We start from the raw sequence: 21,648 nt of genomic DNA on the forward strand, positions 1-21,648 counted from the left end.
TAATGGAAGAGAAATACTATAGAAATATATGTAAATTGGGCCCACCTTTTCTTCTCCACCCATTCCATCTCAATTTCTTCTGGCCTAGTTCCAGAACATAGTGAAAAGCATTGAACCCTAGCTTACTCCTAACCCAAATGATAATATAGCTTAAATACCCAAAACACATAGAAATACATGTAAATTGTAATTGATCCAATAAAATATATAATTCACAAAACACATCCCTAAATAATTAAAATTCAATCCCAACAGGTTTGAAAAAGGAATAAAGAGGCAAAGAGAACTGCATTTAGATTTGACCAGTTTATCTGGTTTTGCTATAACAACTTAGCTTTACAGTGGGAGTGCAAAGGAGTTTGATATTTTCAATATGGGTGTATGAGGTGCTGGATACCTGACAACAGCATGACATGAAAGGGCCAAAAAGAAAAATCTGATAGAAATTGGGAAGTGCAAAAACGTTTATGACTTGAGCAGGCAAATCTTATAGAGAAATCTAGATTTCAGGAACACCAATTCCAGCAGGGAAATGAGTAAGGGATGCGGCCAGTTCTTCTAATATATTCTGCTTGCTGCTCAGTTTTTGCAGCTTGTTGGTTTCTCTTGGCTTCTGCCGCTGCACGCTTCTCTTCTGCCTTGTGCCTTGCAGCGGCTAGTTTATTCATGAGCTTATCGTGAGCACGCCCCCTCATCCTTTCAACCTCAACCTGAAAGCCACAAACCATACAGTCATGTATGAATTCATATCTATTGATTACCAATAGAACTTATAACCAGTATCAGCAGAATGTGAGATAGCAAGTGAAAATACTAGATTTGTTAAACCTCCACATAAAGACTAAGCAGCAATCACATTCATTGCATGAATTTAATATTTAAAACAATACAACAATCCATAAAATAGAGGTAAATGGACATTGCTCTCTTAAGTCCATATTGACAGCTACTTTCCAAAAAAAGAAAAGTCTATAGTGACAGCTACATTTTCAGTTTTGCGTACTGCAGATCAGATGAACTTTATTATGCTAGTCATATTCATCTTAATGAAATACGAGATAGGTATGAAGATATTGAGGATAATCAGTAGGCTAAAGTTATGTGCTTGGCAAAAAGTGTATGAGCTGAGGTCAATCTGGCCTTGTAATGTGAGTCAAACTTCACTTGAGCTTAAGCTAACAGAGAGTGACCCAGCAGAGCTTGAATAATAAGCTGCTTGGTCCAGATTGCCTCCTTTTCAACCCTAATTAGTTCACATAGATTGAATCTGTATTATCTCCCCTTAAATGTTCTTTCAACTCTAAGCATTCACATAAACACATCTAGTAGAAGTCATTAACACTTCTTGTATGTAACCTGTTCCTTGCGATATAATGAACATAAGAATTTAAGAAAACTATCTGCAAGGATTGTACCGACAAAGAAAATGATTTGATAGTTGATTTTATTAATTTTAGGATTTGCAATGTAGTGGTTCAAGAAATAACAGCATGGCAATAAAAAATAAAATGTTGCTGGAAGATGCTATGTAATACCTCAATTTTCCTCATCTCAGCTTCAGTTTTTGCTTTTTGATGGTTCTCCCATGCTTGAATTTTCATTTCTTCACGTTTGAACCTATATAATTGCATCATAAGTATTCACTTCAAATGGAGTGTTAACTAACAACTACCAGTGCATAGTGGAATGCAGATTTTTATGTAAATCAATTACCCTTAAAACCAAGTGTCCTATTCCAAAGACATAAGAAGATTATTGCACAGATATCTTGTACAGCAAGCATATAAGGAAGCATATATTCTCTGTACAGGTCCATGCACCAAATGAAAAGGCATAACATCACTAATTCTTTCAGATAAATTAAATATATCATATTGCTCCTTCCAGGCATCAATATCTCAAAGGCTATCATAAACATTTCAGCAGCATTTTAAAGACTTAAAAATTGCCGAATAAGGCATTATGATTTGTGACTTAGTGTTGTTTAAAATTTTATTAAATCAACAGATCCATGCAATGCCAGTTTTCTCATTGAAAACTGTAAAGCATGGTTCAAAATAAGGAAAAAAAAATTAAAGGAGGCATTCACATTTTCTTAGAACGAAAATACCTGGCCATATACTTGGCTTTCTCTGCCTCCTCCCATGCTGCTGCACGGGTTTCAATGACACTTTTAGCTGGTTGTTCTGGTGTTACAGTTTTCAGTGAAGTGGATGCATCTTTATCCTCCTCCTCTTTGCTAGCCCATGCAGCTATATTTGTTTTACCCAACTGGGCCCCAAGAACCATAATTTCTCTCCTTGTTTTCATTTGTAGCTCCTTCTCCGACAACTCCATCTTCAGATCTAAGTGGTCATAAGGTGGATTTGCTGGAGATGAAACTGGCACAGCTCTGCTGGGAGTTGATGGCCTGGATGAATTCGGGCTGCGAATTGGTGTTGTTGACCGCACAGGAGTTCCTGTCCTTGAAGGTTCTTGGCTAGCGATAGGAGTCATTTCAGTGCCCATATCTCTCATGGATACTGATCTAGCTGTTGAAGGAGGAGGAATAAATGTAGTAGCACTATGTATAGACATTGACGAATCATGCTGGCTAAGACTAACTGCAAGGAAATCAACAATTAATTTTCTTACATAGTACATTGCGAATTACTACCGAAGCTTCATGTTAGACACAATCTATGCATAAAAGTTGAGATATTTATAGAAATAACTAAACACCCATATACCAGCATTTTAAGTTTAGGCACTTCATTCAGGCAGCACCAACTGCAAGTTCACCATATCTGCTTTGCATAAAAATTTCCAAGTTCCCTCATTGTTCAGAGCAGCTCACAGCTTTAAATAATGGGGTTTAAAGATCTAAAAGACTAAGGTACCTGCTCCCTGAATTGCTTTGAAAAGCAACATATTTCCAGCCAGTAGAAAGGCTGTAAATCATATTTTGGAACCACCTTTCTTAGTGAAACCAAGGAAGACAAAATGGCATGCTAATCTCTTTAAGCTAAGTTTGGGCGTTAACATGGTCACGGCTAAGATTTTTGCTCTGTGGCAGCAAAATTAACACTGGATATTTACTTAAAATATTATAGAAAATATAAAAACTAATTACATAAGGTTGATTAAACAAGAACATAATACTTCTAAAAGTATCAGTAACATGAAGAAAATTTTTTTTATGCACAAAAGATTTAAGTAGAAGGCATCCTCATCGAATGATATTTGTTTTTGTCAGCCAAAATTTGGTGACTATGTTATTATTATGGTGAACTTATCAACCATTGGTACCAAAACAATTCCTAAATATTGAAGACAATATTAAGTTTAACATGGTATGTCCACAAGGGTTAATTCTTCGATTAAAAGCATGATTGCAAATGATAAGTAAGGATACAAGGGCTAATTCTTCAACAGAAAGCATTTAAGTGCAAATGTAATTAAGCATAAACTACTTTCAACATAAAATAAACCCTTACTAGCTGACTCTGCAACAGAGTTTTCAAACATCAATACGGGCTTCCCATATGTATCCACGATTGGGTATGGATTACTCTCCCAATTTACAAACTTCTGCAACCCGTTATCCTTCTTAGCATGATTCATATCAATCCGTTTTGTATCCGGTTCTTCAAGAGCAACCATCTTTTGATCAGAAACTTCAACAACCACCTTAGTGGATGATTGTCTCCCATAACCAAAGTTACCACCTTTTCTTGATCCCACCCCTTGTCCACCCTGCCCTGTCTTTGGCCGATTCGCAGTAGGGCTAGCTATCCATTTCTGAGCATCATCCCATTTAGAAGGTGCCGGTTTCGAAAACGGCCCAATGGGAACTCTTTGTTGTGCCCGTTCAGTCTTCTGAAACTCAAAGACGGACGAGGAGGACACACTCATATTGTCATGTCCACTATCATAATCTAAACCAGGATGATCCTCAATGAAGCGGTTTCGAGTATTGCCTAAAGAATGATCCTTTAACCTCCGTTCACTACCATTCTGGACAGCAGCCATCGAATCAGCTGTCGTCAAAGTCGAACATTCTGGAAGCACACTCACCACATCTACATCTTTGCAACTATCTGAACCACTTCCCCCTGCACACACACACACGCACACAAAAAAGAAATATTAAAAACTTGTAAAAATAAATAAAATCAACAATGACCACTTTCCGCTTCTATTCCTATTTGTTTCTCTCTCTCCTTAATCATTTTGTTAAATGTATTTTCGGATATATATCTTCAAAAAAAGATAGAAATTTTTTAAAAAAAGTAAATACGTCAAAAAAAAAGGAAGAAAGATAAATACCTGTATCATCAAGGTGAGAAAGTTGAGATCTTAAATCTATAGAAGATTCAACTTCTTCTTGTTCTTCTTCTTCTTGTTTTCTTTTCTTCTCTACTCCTAACAGCATAGTCCTTAGCTTGGCAGGGGAAAATCCACCTCCTCCCTACGCATTTAAACAAAAACAAAGATTTTTTTTTTCATATATATAAATGAAGATGAGATGGATTTGAGTAACGGATCGAAGGTTGATTTTTGGGGATTGAAACGAATGAAAAATTCGAAAATGAAATCTCGTCTTTCTTTCCTTCTTACTTGCCTAAAAATAACAAAGAAACAAAGCATTGGGAGAAGAGAAAGCCAAAAGAAAATTTAAAAAAAAAGTGACAAAAAAAAAAAAAGAGATTGCGAGAAGCGTAAGTACCTGAGGCTTTTGTATTCTTTCGTAATCCATGAAAATGAAACCAAATTGCTTTCAATCTAACACTCCCAAAAAAAAAAAAAAAGGAGAAAGCAAGCTATCAGTGGACTGCCATTGCTATTATTACTACTATCATGTTGCTTTTCTCAACACTGGATTTCTTACTAGTATTATTCCTTTACTTATGCTCAACTTTTTGTTTTGGGTTTGGTTCGATTGTTTTAATTAGAAATTTGGCTGCTTGTCTGTTGCTTGAGGGATCAAGAATTGTACAGTGAGGGAAATGAAAGTCGTATGTCTCTCTTCCTTCCCATAAACTGACAGATTGCTTCCCATCTTTCCCCTATCTTTTTTCCCTTTTCATTACTACTACTCCATACTAGACCTAATAATTTTAGACATGATACGTTAACACGATACAAAAGATACGAATTAAACAGATTTTGAATTTATCTTTAACGTATTTCATATCTAATCGTGTCTGAAACGTTAAGATACGAAAACACAACAAACACGTTTAAAATACGTTTAAATATGTTTACTTAATCGTGTTTAAATGTGTATACGTGTATACATAATATGTTTATTAACCTATTAAACATTAATAGTTAAAGATTATTTTAACTTTATATAAATAATTTTTAATAATTATTTGATGTATATTTTAACCTTATGATAATAAATTTTATGTATGTTATTTATATTAAATTTTATTATATTTGATGTTATTATTATTATTATTTATTATAATTATTTTTATAATTATAAATTTTAAATTTAAATAATAAAATTATATTTAATTATAAATATTTTTATTTAATCGTGTTAAACATGTTAATCGTGTTAAATGTATTATTAATCGTGTCGTGTCGTATATTGACACGTTTAGTAAACGTGTAAAACATGTTAATTGTGTCGTGTTATACGTGTATTAAACGTATACGTGTACGTATTTTAAATTTAAGACACGAATATTAAACGTGTCGTGTTCATATTTAATCTTAAAGTGTTTCGTGTCTGACACGTTTAAGACACGAAAATAAAAATTGTCAAGTCTACTTCATACTTTCCTTTTGTGAAAAAAAAAATAAAGAAAAGAAAAGAGAGCAAATTTTATACCTTGGATGCCATGTACAATGTTCACAGAGAAAAGTGACAAAATGAAATATAAAATTTTAATATTTAATATATATATATATTCCCATTTTCTGGATAATGAGCCTTGGATACCCCAATCCCTGCAAACGGACTCTTTTTTTTTTGGTTAAAATAGCTAAATTTAAATTATATTTTTAATTCATAATGACATTTTTTAAAGCCAAAGATTCAAAATTTAACTTAAAAAAAGCATTAAGTATCAATTTTATGTCTTTTGAATTCTAGTCAAAGCAATTTCTGTTTGACCTGAGAAAGGAGGTGCTTGAGAGACGGATCTGTCATTGCTCAAATTAAGAACGGTCTAATTATCAACTCCCACGACTCTTTTAGTCTAAAACGGACGTGGACTAATGAAAGCTTGACACGTGGAAAAGACCATTAGGACTAAATTATGGCATGTCATGTGGTTCGTTTTTGTCCTATTTTCCATGTCTTTATTATGATTTTCATGTAATTTAAAAAAAAATATATAACTAATTAATACAATAGTTTTTCTAAAATGATGTCTGTAATAATTTTTAATATTTACAATATAAAAAAATTACTGTTAAATATTAACAAAAGAATATAATTTTATGATAATAAAAAATAAAAAAAGAAGTATTAGAATTGTGTGTACATGTTTATGTATATATACATAAACCGAGAAAAAGAGATTAAGATATAGCTCAAGTCTTATTTTCTCATAATCTTTGTATTTTCACCTAAGGCCTAGCTGGAATTAAGATACTTGTAATGGTAATAAATGTCTTGTTAAATTATGATAGAAACGTAACTAAAATTTGTTAAAGAGATAAAAATAATTAAAAAGTACATGATACTTTGAATGCTTCTAATTGTATAATAGATATTTAAAGTGATTCAACATTTTTACATTGTTAGAGCATAATTTATAAATTTTATATTTGTGACCTTATTTCATTAATTAATTATAATAATAACCATATTTTGCAATCCAATTTATCTTTCTATTTCTTTAATAATTAATCCTTAATTACTTCATAAATATGGGTTTTTAATATTATTTCATATATGGTTAACTTTTATACTATAATTACTTATATTACAATATGAAAATAATGGTTTAGTTAATTTTCTTTTCGTGATACCTAATCACCCATTTTGAAACTTAATTCTTTTTGTAAGAATTGATTTTCACTGTACTTTTTATACCATTTAAAAGTTCAGTGAGAATGATTAACTATTTAAGAAAGAAATAGTTTCATTTGTCATTTGGATTAAAATCAAATAATAAAGATAATGCAGAATTTTGAATAGAACTCTTAAATTCGAGTCATAATATACCTAAAAAACCATCACTATATGTCAAATGAATGGCACACATAAATTGACAAAATGGAGTGACCCACATTTTGGTTCTTCAAATGCATTTATCAATTTGAGAGTTATAAACATGCAAAACTTCTTTAATTTTTTTTTTAAATAATGCCAGTAGAAGCTTTTAAATAAATTAAACTACAGTGGGACACATAAAGTTTATTGTCTTGAAGGCAAGTCACAATGAAATTATTGACTATGCCAAAGTTTTTCCAGAATATTCGCAGTTGCCCCTTATTAAGAGTTTTTACATTGCATGAATTGCTTGTCCAAGGGGGGCTGGATCTGTGGATGATGTTCATCTTCCAATGCTTGCGTTTGAAAGTACCTACCATATTTAATTTTTCTCCTATAATCAAAATGGTAAGCAAAGGGAAACACTTAACTGCAAAGAAGAGGGCAACTTCAGAGAAAATTAACACTGCCCACCAATAATTCCAATTCCAATGTAAAATTTAAGTTACTATATATGTTTTCAGAAATCACAAAGTTTTTACCTATACAAACATCCTCTATATGTTGGGGTCCAGTAATCTGAACCAGCGTTTTCATGGTAAACTTGTGGGGTACAAGATATTGGAACTAAACATAGACCTCTGCTCCTTAGATCAACCTTCAAATCTCCTTTCTGATCTTTCCTATCCAAGCTTCCCCATGGATCCTAGGATGAGTACCAAGAATAACCTTAGTTAATTTCTATGTTGTGTCTGATTTAATGATAAGATATGCTACTATATATAAAACCTGCTTACCTTATGAGAATTGGGCTTCATGTAAGGATTACTCAATAACTGCAAAGAATGCAAACAAAGAAAAGCTTTAGCAATTAGTAAATATAATGTTCCAATACATTTTGCTACCTTAAATGAAAGCTGCAAAATCATTAGTTCTTTTAGCAGTATTATATATGTTTTGAGCAGCTTTTCACCTGCACTTGCTCTTGTAAAAAATTTATGTATCCAATTGCTTCGAGTAGCACAGAGGCCGTATCAGTCTGAAAGTCAGCCAACAAAGTTTGGATCAGATTACAAAGAAGATGATATACGACGTCAGGTTCACTAGAAAAAAAGCAAGCTACTATCTTAGTGGTGTCTCTACCTTTCCAAATGGCGACACAATTTGTTGAAGTGCTGTGATCCTGTCTCCAAGCTTGACTTTTGGGGCGTGCATCTATTAATTTAATGAAATTAGTTTTCTCACCAGTAATAATATGCACTATGACTACGTTTCTCTAATTATTTTCTGTTTCATTATAATAAAAAGTTTTAGGGTACCTTTACAGATGAAGCTGTGGAAGTTTCATGCTTAGGCTTTTTCAACACTGTGTCATACGAGATTTCTTCACCTCTTTTCTTCTTTGCCTCATTTGTAATCCCTTGTGTTCTTCCATTTCTGGTTCTTGTCTGCATTTATTGCTAAATGGTTTAATAAAAGATTAATTTCGAAGGAAAAGGAAAAAGAAACTCATGTCTGATATGGTAGTAGTTAGGTTGATTTAGCTTACCTGCAGAGAATTAGTTGCAGCTTGGATCCCTTGTTTCTTGCAATCTGATAAATTATTCAAGGGCCTAAAACAGGGCTTTGATGCATGAATGTCAATCAAAGGCTTGCTTAATCGGCTATAAGTCATGGTACTTGTGAATGGAGAATGAGACATTGATGATCCATAGAAGTTGTCAGCTTCCATCGATGAATTGTTGATAAGACTATTATGATGATATCCATTGCTATTATTACCCTTGAAAGCCCTTCGAAAATGGGAAGTTGGAGCTTCCACATCAAGACCTTCGGCCTCCATTTTTACATCATGATGATGACCATAACATGATAAGAAAACTGGGTTTTTGATTGTTGCCATTCCACCAAACGCAGGCTGTGTGTAGTTTTCCACTGAAGAAGTCAAAGGGATCTGATCACAAGATTTTGGATTGAACTGGAGAGTGACTTCAGGGTCTGGTGGGGCAATGGACCAGTTGCTGACCAAGTTGGACAACTTGGTTAACCTTTCGCTTTCAATTGAGCTCTGGTTATCATCAGTCGTGTATCCATTTAAATTTTTGACAAAATTGTTGAAAACTGATGAGGGATTTGGGAATTCCCAGTTGTTATCTATTTTCTTCAAGTAGTCACATGCAGGTTCAAAGATTCCAGCTGAGCTGCTCTTTGACGAAATTGCCTCAAACAAGTTCTCTCCAACATCTTGACTGTTGCGCAAGTTGCTTCCAACACTCCTGCCAAAAATAATCAAAACCCCCCATTTTTTTAATGATTTTGGACAATATATGCAGATAAAATTTTCCTTGATAATTGGAAATTTATACCCAAAGAAGGAAAAAAAAAAAAAAAACCCTTTTCCTAAAACCAACAAAAGAACAAAAAATTACAGAAAATTAGCTAAGGCAATCAGTCTATTAAGTAATACTTCTCTTCGTAAGTCATAGCACTGCTCAGAGAAAGGAATAAGCTAATAGTACATGCAACTACTTGAATCTGCATGGACGCATGCATACACATAAAAGAAAGGAAAGTAAAAACATGAGAAACTTTTCTCTCATTTCACCTATACGAGGCTTCCCCTGGAGAGCTTTTTTGTTTTAATATAAGATTCTTTCTTTCCTCTCAGCTAAATAATCATAATAGATGGAAATTGTGGAATTCGGTAATTTACAGGATTATCTTTCTTAATATCAATGGTCTGTTTAATTATTTCCATACGGTGCAAGTCGCAACAAAAAAAAAAAACTTACGATAAAACCTGGCTCCAAAGATGATTATCCGAAGCATGTTCTCCAATAAAGTCATTGGTCGACGGAGGAACAGGTTGATCAACAAGCTGGCGGCCGGACGACTCAACTGTTAGCCCTGAATGGTTGGAAGCATTGGTCAAGGAAGTAGAGATTGAAACATCATCCTGATCACAATTATTAGAAGAGTTGGAAGTAGGGTTTTGATGATGCTGGTGCCAAGAGGTAGTAGTAGTAGTAGGACTGTTAGTAGTGCTACTATTCCATGAGGAAAGAGAGTTTGCAGGGTGGAGAATATCCCACCAGGTGTGCGGTGCAGGAGAAGAGGTTATAGCAGAGCTAGCAGTGCACTCCTCAGCCATATCTGTAGCAAGCTAGTAGTGGGAGAAAATTGCTATTGGGTTTAACTCCTTTCCTTTTTTTCTTCCTTTGCTTTGGGTGGGAGTTGGAGAATTTAAGGACTATATGCATCCGTTGTTAGTGAATGGGTGTGGGGGGGCCTTTATAAGGTTATATCTATCAATAATATGGGGAGACAATAAACAATGCAACGTGAGTTTTTCCACTAAGTTCGTGGGACAATTATTATATTACTGATCCTTACCATCAAGGATTTTGCTTTTGGCCTACCTAACTTAAACAAGTTTTTAGCATTTATGGGATTGATAGTGTTTCAATGTATTGTACACCTCTTCCCCTCTCTCTTTTCCTTCCAGAGTGAAAACACCATAACTTTAGTTAAATGGATGAGGTGCATGCTTGCATGACACCACTGCTTCTTGAGGAAATAAGGGAACCCAATTGCCCAATTAACAAAACACTATGAACGGCGTGCTACGAGGAATTAATAAATGGATCATGTTTCTTGATTCTGCAAACTCCTGGGTACCCAATTGTCCTATTAACAAAAACACTATGGACGGTCTGCTACAAGGAATTCATATATAGATCATGTTTCTTGATTCTGCAAACTCCTGAGTAGGAGTTTAACTATATAATTTATTTAGACGAATGGTATCCAAATTTGAGATTTAATCTTTTTGTTGTCTCTTCAAGCAAGACTTGCGTTTCAAAAATTCTGAAATTTTACATAAAAATATATATAAATAGAAGAACGTGATTTTATAATTATCTCCTTTTTAGTATCTAGAATGAGTTTGTCATTTTATTTACACATAAAATCTGAGGACAAATATATAAATTCTTTGCCTCCTTTGGCGAGCAACAGTCCAAGCCCTTAGTCAAACTTGCAATGAGAAGTTGGAGAACAGGCTTAAGCGTGGAGGGGTTGAGCCCGACAGCAAGGACAAGTAGAAGAATTCTAGGAAAAAGGGCAACTGTATAAGAAAGAAGAGGGCGACAACCAAACAGGGTGATAAGAAAGGGATCGAGGGTCTCACGGGGAACATGGAAGATGCAGGAACATTGGGGGTAAAGGAGAGTGACAAGGAACGGTTGAGAATTTAAAAGAGAGGTCTCAAAGAGAACTTCTGATTTCAGAGCCAACACTAGGATCGAGCTATGATGCTATTCTGATTCAAGAGGAGGAGGGCATAGTAACTGGAGAGGCGTCAAAGTCAAGTGTACAGAAGGATGGAAAGATCTAGATTAAGTTGGGTTGCCATAAATTGCAAAGTCTTCAAACCAGGGTCGGCGTTGAGAAGGAGAAGGAAGCTACGCATTGTGAACGTGCTCAATGGTGACAGCTAGCAGAGAAGTGCCACTCCTATCCGATGATTCGATCTCAGACAAGGATATCGTGCACCCTAACATGCTTACTTTGAAAGAGGTTGAAGATACATGGGAAGTCACGTCCAAGCTGGGACTGATTGTTTAGAACAGTAAAGGATCAATGATCAAGGAGGAAATGCAAAAGGGAACGGACAAATTAGGAGTTGCAGCAGTCTTTGTTCTTCAAGATACGCGGACGACACCATAATCTTTTGCAGAACTCAAGTTTGATAAGGTAATTAATGTTAAGAGAATTTTGAGATGCTAGCTTTCGAGTATCTATTAAGGCATGAGTCGACAAGATCTCATTTGATAGTTATGTAAGTGACTTTTAGATTTTAATTCATTTCATCTTCTTACGTACGGAATGTTATGCTTTGATACTATTTAAAGTGATTTTGATTAAGTGATTTAAAGGAATTTTTTTAGTCAAGAAACAATGGTAAATTCTTGATGACAAATGATTGCATTTATTTATCAAGATGTATACATGTTATGGATTGTGCTTGGAATTGTGGTGCTTATCTTTTAGTATTCGGCTCTGTTATAATTGTTGGCAATACGATGTCTCCACCAGCCACGCATGTCCATTTAAATACCCATCAACTTGTGGTCAAATAATAATACTAAAAGAACCTTTTTTTTTTTTCTACTTTTAAAAAATTAGTTGACTTTTTCTTTTAAATTGTCAATATATATATATATATATATATATATATATATTATTACCGACACCATTATATCCATCGTGTAAAGGCAAATTATACAAATATTTAAATTAGATTTCTCTATCAAAATCGTTGGATTTTTTTATTAAAATAATCAAATAAAAGTTAAGATAATTAAATTGATAAATTGAAAAAAAAGAGTTATTAAATTGGTCAAGTATACAAAATTTAAATAATTTTTATACTTTATTTAATTAATAGGTTTTTTTTATTAAATTATTATTAAGTATTAATCAAATTTTGTATATAGATCAATATAATATTTTTAATTGATATTTTACATATTGTTGATTATTGGTATTTATTTTCGATCGGAAGATCCTATAAACTTGATCTAGGAAATATTAAATGCTTTGTGGCCAGATTAGTGATAATCAGAACTATCGATGTTTAGAAAATATAAATAAGATTAAGGGTGAGGAAGATTCATTAATAGGAAACATAAAATATTTGATGAACTCAAAATTTCGATACTAAAAAGCTTATAACAAGTTAAAATATTTCAATATTAAGGAAAAAAAATTCTCATTTAAAATTATTGAGAAAAAAAAATTAAACTAATTGTCCTTACATTTTATGATAATAGGAACATATATATATATATATATATATATATATATATATATATATATATATATATCCTCCACTTTAATTTAACAAAATATAAATATGAAGGAATTTTGTACTAGTTGCCCTTAGATTTCATGATAACGTACCCACCCATGATGGCTAGCTATGTGAATAAACTTGGGGAAAGATTTGAGCTAATTAATAACTACAAATCGTTCTCCACTAGCTTTCTATATGGTTTGTCCCCTAAAATTGGTGAAGACACACTTGCCATCTATACACTAGTTAGGGATGTAAGTGCAGCCCATAGAGAAGGAAAGAAGGAACTTCCGAGTAATCTTCTTAAATTATTAAATTTACGAAATTGAAGTGGTTGAAATGGATTTGTAAATTTTTTACAAGAATATCAAAACATGGAACAAGATTAAAGATTTTGGGTAGGTGGATTATGTTATAACAGCAAGTATTTATAAGTATTTTGAAAAAAAAATTTGAGTTTAGTCGTATAAACATGAAAGTCAATATGACGACAACTTAAAGTAGTAATTTAGTTAAATATGAGGATGTGTTTAGAAAATTAAATTAAATTTATAAAAAAATATTTGACGCATTGAGAGTGTATAATTTCTATATATTATCAGATCATCAAATCTTGATACATCATTAATAAGATATTATTTTAAAGAAAATAAAATATTGATATGCCGTTTTGAAACCTTATTAATTTGATGTAAATAAAAAATAAATTTTATTTTTTTACCTCATTAAGGAGGTGTCAATACATAAATATTAACCCCGAATTTACTCCATTCTCTTATGTACATATTCTTATCTGAGATATGTCTTTCAACTCATCTTTGAAATGTATTTTGTATGGGTAGGTGCATATATAAAGGGTTGGTTTTAAGTCGTCGATTTTGCACTCACGAGGGAGTTCCATGGTCGTCATTTCTTACGTTGCCATGTAGAGGGACCACAAATTTATAGTGGAAAAATATTGGACATTAATTAAAAAATTACAAAGAAATCATACACCAAGTAAAATGAATTATTAAAGTCGTGACTGACCTCTTAACCTAAAAAGAAAGGTCAACAAGCTTCTGGTAAATACTTAAACAATCAAACACCGCAAATCGCTTTTCACTTTACTAATTAAATCAACCTTTTACTTAATTATCATGAGACATTTTTATATATAATAATTCTCAAAAGGCCACCTTTCCAATCTAGTCTAATATTCAACAATAAATGAATAAAATAAATAGTAAGTAAGTAAAGTTTAGTTAGTGGAAGACCCATGCGCGCCATTGTCACACGCCAAGAAAAAGAAAAACCCTTTGCCTTTGATTGAGAAAAGTTATATAGTAAAAGGCAATGTTGGGGATAGGACAACAACAAGAACAACAGCTTCCACTTTGCTAATGGAAGGAACTTGTTGTATATCTTATTATTGGTTGGGCACCGGTTTATGTCTATTCCGCCTAACTATTGGTGTATCTATGAACTTAATTATACTTACCTACAATATTGTTTGGAAGCAAAGGTGCTAAATCTTTTAACTTAAATAATTTTGGGAATTGACATGCATGATGCGTACACTATATTTTATTCAGATCAGAAGCACAGGCAGCCGAGTTTCGCCCGTTTTGGCGGGGAGAGAAGCTTCGTGGCCATTGGAAAAAGGTTTTCTTCAGCCCCACGTTTCCTTCCCAGTTGCCTTTGCTTCTCCTTAATTCTGGTATTCAGGGAGAATGAGTATGGAGAGAGAGAGAAGAGACGTGAAAGAAAGGGATGAAATATGGATCACCTTAGGTTGGACCCATGCCAGAACGTGGCCAATAACCGGCCGCGAGTACGTCGGAAGAAATGAAAGAAGAAATGCTAGTAGAGGTACAGAGAGTGAAAGGGAGACAGTCTGAAACTGAACAACGAAGAAAGAAGAGCAAGGTTATGCGAAATCATATTGTTTTAAAAAGTTTTTGAATTATTTAAAATTTTTTTATTTTTTTATATTACGTTTAATTAAATTTATATATTTTTATTTTAAATTAAATAAACCTTTAATTAACTATTTTAATTAAAATATCATTTATTCTTTTTATACTCTAATGACGTAAACGTGATATTAACGTTAAGAATGAAATATCACGTTATCCTGTATCATACCATAATAATATGTCATGTTATGTTAATATAGATAATAATCAAAATTTATGATATATTAATAATTTTTCTTAATTTCATCAAAAATCATGGCAAAAAGGCGTAATGGTTTTCATTCTCAAATCAAACATTGCATTTTTTGACTCAATAAAGAGATCATTGTACCATTATGTTATCACCCCATCGACGAAAACGACCACTTTAGTACCGTGCAGTGTTGAAAGGAATGGGGGCTAGTAGGGTTCCCATCCTCTCAAAAATCTTAAAATTTCATAATTTTTTTTTAAAAAAAGTTTCTAATTTTTTCTTACAATAATTTTTGTTTGTTTGGTAAAATGTCCTGCAGCAATTAATCAATAATTAATTTTAATAGATTTAAGGATTAAAGTAAAACCTATTGCAGTAAAATTATTCTCCAAACTTCACTACTCCAAGGCTCCACGGTCAACTCACCTCTTAGTCGCCTTCCCAAATGTTAAGTCTTGACTTTGTTACTGATGCCATGTTATGTCGTGTCAATGTAAATGCATAATTGTGTCAATTTTGATGGACCTATGAAATTTTATACAAATTGTAATAAAAGGAAATTAATTTTTTTAATTTGCTTTAATAATATCTTAATAGTTATATTATCTTTCAAAAAATCCATTGATTTAGGTAAATTTTTGTCGGATTTGGTATTAGAAATTGAAATGTAAATTACAATTCTATAGCATGCATATTAGAACTAAATGTTATTAAAAATATGAATTTAGAAAATAAAAGCTACTGGATCAATCCTCTTATAAAAAGAAATATATGGGATCAACATTAATTAAATTAAGGATTAAGGATTCAAAAATTGATTCACCGTTAAAATTTTTGCAAATTGGTGGATAATACTAATATTAAGAAAAATTAATAGATTAAAAATAAGTGAATTTACTTTCACGCATAATTTGATTTCTCTCACGTAAATATAAATGATCAAACAAGTATATTATATGATTCACATGTCATTACATGTGACTAATTGACGTGTGAGAAGAAAACACTGTACGTGAAAATAGGCTCACCCGTTATAAATTCTTATCGAAATTCGTCTATGAAATTTTAAAAGTTCAAAAATTAATACAAGACGGTGCACTATGATCCATGTAAGGGAACTAATAGGATGTGATAATGGGCCATTGGCCCATATGAAGTGGGCTTGATCTGTTGTTGGGTTATTGTTGCATAAAAGCCGGGCTGGTGGGTCGCCGATCCGAATTCAAAAAATCGTAATCTGCTGGCTTACTGTCTCAACTGAACTCTGCTGTAGGCGCCCACGCTCGCTGTGTCTCCCTTATTTGTGAATTGCGCTTTGGGTTTCACTAGGAAATTTCATCCTTGATCAGGAAAACAATGTCAATGGTATTTCAATTTCCAAATTTCAACGTAAGCTGAATCTAGATTCCATTCAAAAAGGTTCCAAAAATGACAGAAAAACCACCGCCAAAGCCAGTGACACCTCAGGACTGGGAATCCGTAGTGGAAGACTTCCAACACGGCGGTGCTCGTCGCGAGAAATGGAGTTCCCTTTCCCCGTCACTCGCCGAACTGGCCCTTTCTTCCATCGTCAAAAAGGAATTCCCTGTCAAAATCCCCCTCGTAATCTTCCTCGACGAATTCTCCCACCTCTTGTTCCCCCCAAATTCCCTCTCCCTCCTTTTGGACCGTCTGGTCGAAACCCTCCGCACCATCGTCCAATCCCCAATCGACGGCGTCCACATCACCTACGCTTTGAAAGAACAAATGATGGTTTCAGCGACCTCAATTTTGATCTCAACGAATTCCGTCGAAACCGTTGAGGTTCGGTTAACGGAAGCCGTGGTGGAACTTTTGCTGGCGGTTATCAACCGGCCGAACCATGGATCGGACCGCCACGCGCGTGCCATTGCCTGTGAATGTTTACGCGAATTAGAAAATTCTTACCCTTGTTTGCTCTCCGATATCGCTGGTCATTTGTGGAGTTTATGCCAAAGCGAGCGAACTCACGCTTCGCAGAGTTACATTTTGTTGTTTACCACAGTAATTTATAGTATTGTGAATCGAAAGTTGAGTATTTCTATTTTGAATACTTCTGTTCCTTTAATACCATTTAATTTACCGCAATGGATTTTAGGATCGGAAAAGGAAGGGTTAGGGTTGAATTTTAAGGAATTGAGAAGAGCCATGGCGTTTTTATTGGAATGGCCGCAGGTTTTTACTCCTTGTGGAATGATGGTTTTCATGGGAATGGTAATGCCACTTGCTGTAGCTTTGGATTTGCAGCCTTCTATGCTGAAAGTTCAGTTTTTCGGGATGATTTATTCTTTTGATCCTGTATTGTGTCATGTTGTTTTGATTTTGTATTCTCGTTTTGCTGAGGCGTTCAGTGAACAGGAGAGAGAGATTGTGAGAAGACTTCTGTTGGTTTCGTTGGAAATGCAGCATTATTTGGTGTTTCGCTTGCTTTCAGTGCATTGGTTGATGGGTTTATTGAATGGATTGATGTTGAATGGAGGAAATGTGGAGAATAAGAAGTCGATTGTTGAGATGGGTTTCATGTTTTATCCGAGTGTGTTCGATCCACTTTCCTTGAAAGCTTTGAAGCTTGATTTACTTGCTTTTTGTTCTGTTTGTATTGACTCATTGAAACCTCAGAGTGTGTCGGATATGATTATTGGGGACGGGAATTCAGTGGTGAAACTGTTTCAAGATGGTCTAGTATCTGTTTCAGCTTTCAAGTGGTTGCCTCCTTGGAGCACGGAAACTGTAGTGGCGTTCCGCACCTTACATAAGTTTTTGATAGGTGCCTCATCTCATTTTGATGCTGATCCTTCAACCACTACTGTACTCATGGAATCTGCCATCTTTAATTTTCTGAAGGTATTTATTTTTTCTTTTACCTTCCTCTTTTAGCCTTGCTCCTAATTCTAAACCTTCTGATTATTCTTGTCCTGGAAAAGTATTGAACCATTTGGTGCTTTATAAAAATGATAAGAAAATTACAAGTTAAACCATTAACTTTAAATGAAAATGAATAGATATACTGGTCTGTACTTGCACTAGCTTTTATAGAATAGCACTTGTCTGTTTTGTACTGCAAATATATATACATATGTACATGTGTACATACATTTATGTATGTACATATGAATGTATGTATAGTTCTTACCTCTCTAAATAAATCATAAATACGGAAGTCTACTTCAACATCTCTTCAGTGGGACTAGATGTTCATCTAGGTCAGTAAAAATACTTGACAAGTCTAACTTACATCTATTTAACACACACAGCATTCATTAACTGTAATCTTTCTCTGAAATAGATAATTTTGCAGATTCTGTAATTGTTTGGATGGCACTTTACAGGGCACTCAAAGGAAGGATTCAGAGCTAGAGGACTTGAAATTTATGTTTTATCTGCTCCTAACTAGCTACGAAAAAAAACAATACTTCCTATGCTGATGTTTGCAACTTCTTTTGTTCAGGGGATGCTGGTTGACATGATACTGGAGTTTCAGAGGTTGGTCCCTGTCATTGTTGCTTTTGTTGACCGTTTGTTGGGCTGCCAAAAGCATCATTGGTTGGGAGAGCGCCTGCTTCAAACAGTCGATGAGAATCTGCATCCAAGAGTCATAATTGATTATAGACTAGTTTCGTACTTTCTAATATTCGACAGAATTGCTGAAAATCAAACAATACCTCCTCGTAGGTTGTTAGACCTGCTAACCAAGTTCATGGCTTTCCTTGTTGAGAAACATGGCCCAGATACTGGTGGGAAATCTTGGTCTCAGGGTAGTAAGGTTCTTGGCATTTGCAGAACCATGCTGATTCACCATCAGAGCTCTAGATTGTTCCTCGGATTATCTCGTCTCCTTGCATTCACCTGCCTTTACTTCCCTGATTTAGAGGTCCGTGACCATGCAAGGTATGATGAAGGGAATGGCTTTGCTTTTTGCCTTTTAACTTTTCCATTCCTCTTAAAATTATCTGCAGTTTCCTGTCAAACTTACAGGAAAACTGGAAAAGGAATGATCTAAACAATAGGGAATCTCAAGAAGAGATATATAAGCATTATTATCTGAGGATTTGATTATTTTCCATTATGTCATTTTACAGGATCTACCTGAGGATGCTGATTTGTGTACCTGGAGTGAAGCTTAGAGGCATGCTAAACCTTGGAGAGCAACTCCTTGGTGTTTCCTCCTCACCTCATTCTGGTTCATTTTTCAGCGTGCCATCTCCTCGACATTATCAGGATCTCAAGAAATCTAGAAACATCTCATCCTATATCCATCTTGAGCGGATGATACCACTACTTGTCAAACAGTCTTGGTCATTGTCTCTATTACCTTTAGGTTTTGGGAGTAACAAAAATGATTTTTCTGGTGGTATCAGGGATAGTGAAGCCTCAACAGATGAAAGAGAGCTTGATGCCAATATTCAACTTCAGACTATATCAGAAGATGAGAGAATGGATAAACAACAGGTTCCACTGTATGTGATGGATTCAAAAGTTTCAGAGATTTTAGGAATATTGAGGAGACATTTCTCATGCATTCCTGATTTTAGACATATGCCGGGGCTTAAGGTCAAAATTCCATGCAATTTGAGATTTGATTCAGAGCATTTCAATCATGTATGGGGAGGTGAGTCCCCAAAAAGTGGGTTACATGGAGTAGATGCCTCCCCTGCCATATATGCAACTGTGTTGAAATTTTCATCACCAGCACCATATGGGTCTATTCCATCATGTCACATACCTTTTCTTCTTGGTCAACCTCCTGTGGGTGATTATTTCCCTGGTGAAACTGCTTCATTAGACGTCGTTGCTACACACAATGGTTCTGGTGAAGAAGAAATCTATAAAGCTCCTGTGATAATTGAACTGGAACCACGGGAGCCAACACCTGGTCTGGTTGATGTTTTCATTGAAACAAATGGGGAAGATGGTCAGATCATCTCTGGTCAGCTGCAGAGTATTACTGTAGGCATTGAAGACTTGTTTCTCAAGGCTATTGCCCCACCAGACATCCTAGAAGATGTATTACCTGATTATTACACAGACTTGTTCAATGCTTTGTGGGATGCTTGTGGTACTACTTCCAACACTGGGCGGGAGGCTTTCCCCCTGAAGGGAGGCAAGGGGGTTGCAGCAGTCAATGGAACCCGATCAGTGAAGCTGCTTGAGATTCCTGCAGTCTCTTTAATTCGTGCTACTGAGCATTATCTGGCACCATTTGTTGTAAGTGTGAGTGGCGAGCATCTTGTTAACATGGTAAAGGATGGAGGAATTATCAGGGACATTGTATGGAAGGATGAGGCCTTTGGTCTTTTGCTTGATGCCACCACCTCAGTTGCTGAATTAGACAGAACGCCCCTCCATCTTACTTTCACTGGAAATGAAGACGAGAGGGAAAGTCAGTTGAATATCAGCAAAAGAAGTATGGGTTGCATTCACATATTGGTATTCCTTCCCCCTATGTTCCATCTCCTGTTCCAAATGGAAGTAAGTGATGTTTCAACTTTAGTTCGGATTAGAACTGATCACTGGCCATGCTTAGCTTACATTGATGATTATTTGGAGGCATTATTTCTGTCATAGAAGCAAACACGAAACCACCTTTGTTGGAAAAACTTTTCCATACGTTCATGTTCATGTAATTTCTGAGATTATTAGGAATTTTTTCCTTGATTCTTTTGTCACAGTTTATGAGGAAGGAGGGGAACTTTTTGCACCCGTCTGTATACTGTTTTAGGGAAAATACCGCAGCAACAAATCCCAGGACCTTGTATTCTTTTCCATGTATCAAAATTTTGTCAGATATTTTTAGTCACTGGGTTCATAATCTTGTAAGCTATAATTCTTTGTTTGCAACAACTGCAAATTTATATTCATAAAATCTCGATGGAGAGTGTATCCTCTCATTTTGCAACTTGCCATCCTTCTTTTCTTCTACTATCATGCTTGATGATCTGGTAATGATATTCCAAAATTTGCTTACATCTCAAGGATGTCTTTAATGGGTTGCATTTACATCACCCAAGAATTGAATTTCCTCGTAAATTAATGCCGATAAAGATTTTGGTCTTCCAAAAATGTTTTAAGTTGCAAGAAACTTTTTTACGGTATTAGACTTATAATAAAAAGGTTGATATTTAATGCATTGATAATGTATAGTTTTTATACGTTGTCAGTTCATCAAATTATGACACTTCATAAAATAAAAAATCTTTAAAGATTAAAAATTAAATATTAAAAAGTTTAAATAATTAATTAAAAAAATTCACTTTTCTATCTCTCTCGGATATTATTTTTCTTGTTCTCATCTTTTATCTCTCTCCAACTCTATCATCTTCTTCTCCTCTTCATCCATTAAAATTAAGTTTTGTAAAATTCTACAACTCCAAGAGCAATTTTTAGATTTTTTTTTATTTTTTTAGCGATTAATATTTGATGCACTGACAGTGTATTGAAGCTATACACTATCAATTCACCAAAATAT

General features: G+C 34.3%; 3 protein-coding genes across 8 annotated transcripts; 1 reads left to right on the top strand and 2 right to left on the bottom strand.

The window, feature by feature from the left end:
- Nucleotides 1–168: 168 nt before the first annotated feature.
- LOC18609904 (Remorin family protein) lies at nt 169–5,043 on the bottom strand. Of its 2 annotated transcripts, none has more exons than XM_007045255.3 (6): nt 4,709–5,043; nt 4,309–4,450; nt 3,477–4,094; nt 2,111–2,531; nt 1,536–1,617; nt 169–710 (listed from the first exon to the last, which is right to left on the bottom strand). In XM_007045255.3, exons 1-6 carry the CDS (start codon nt 4,736–4,738, stop codon nt 507–509), a joined length of 1,497 nt encoding a protein of 498 aa, XP_007045317.2. In that variant the 5' UTR covers nt 4,739–5,043; the 3' UTR covers nt 169–506. The 2 variants fall into 2 exon arrangements, with proteins under 2 accessions (XP_007045317.2, XP_007045315.2); XM_007045253.3 differs by having other exon boundaries at nt 2,111–2,603.
- Nucleotides 5,044–7,301: 2,258 nt separating this feature from the next.
- LOC18609905 (basic helix-loop-helix (bHLH) DNA-binding superfamily protein) lies at nt 7,302–10,421 on the bottom strand. Of its 5 annotated transcripts, none has more exons than XM_088803237.1 (8): nt 9,949–10,421; nt 8,706–9,429; nt 8,476–8,604; nt 8,300–8,371; nt 8,130–8,195; nt 7,954–7,992; nt 7,699–7,862; nt 7,302–7,550 (listed from the first exon to the last, which is right to left on the bottom strand). In XM_088803237.1, exons 1-8 carry the CDS (start codon nt 10,305–10,307, stop codon nt 7,439–7,441), a joined length of 1,665 nt encoding a protein of 554 aa, XP_088659363.1. In that variant the 5' UTR covers nt 10,308–10,421; the 3' UTR covers nt 7,302–7,438. The 5 variants fall into 5 exon arrangements, with proteins under 5 accessions (XP_088659363.1, XP_088659364.1, XP_088659362.1 ...); XM_088803238.1 differs by having other exon boundaries at nt 7,303–7,529; nt 8,706–9,432; nt 9,949–10,413; XM_088803236.1 differs by having other exon boundaries at nt 7,303–7,550; nt 8,706–9,432; nt 9,949–10,413.
- Nucleotides 10,422–16,404: 5,983 nt separating this feature from the next.
- On the top strand, nt 16,405–21,078 carry LOC18609906 (AP-5 complex subunit beta-like protein). The gene is made up of 3 exons (XM_018116496.2): nt 16,405–18,026; nt 18,631–19,070; nt 19,262–21,078. Exons 1-3 carry the CDS (start codon nt 16,593–16,595, stop codon nt 20,745–20,747), a joined length of 3,360 nt encoding a protein of 1,119 aa, XP_017971985.2. The 5' UTR covers nt 16,405–16,592; the 3' UTR covers nt 20,748–21,078.
- Nucleotides 21,079–21,648: the final 570 nt, after the last annotated feature.

The sequence above is a fragment of the Theobroma cacao genome, chromosome 2 (assembly GCF_053813885.1).
Source record: "Theobroma cacao isolate CCN51 chromosome 2, ASM5381388v1, whole genome shotgun sequence".
In the NCBI taxonomy this organism is placed as follows: domain Eukaryota; kingdom Viridiplantae; phylum Streptophyta; class Magnoliopsida; order Malvales; family Malvaceae; genus Theobroma; species Theobroma cacao.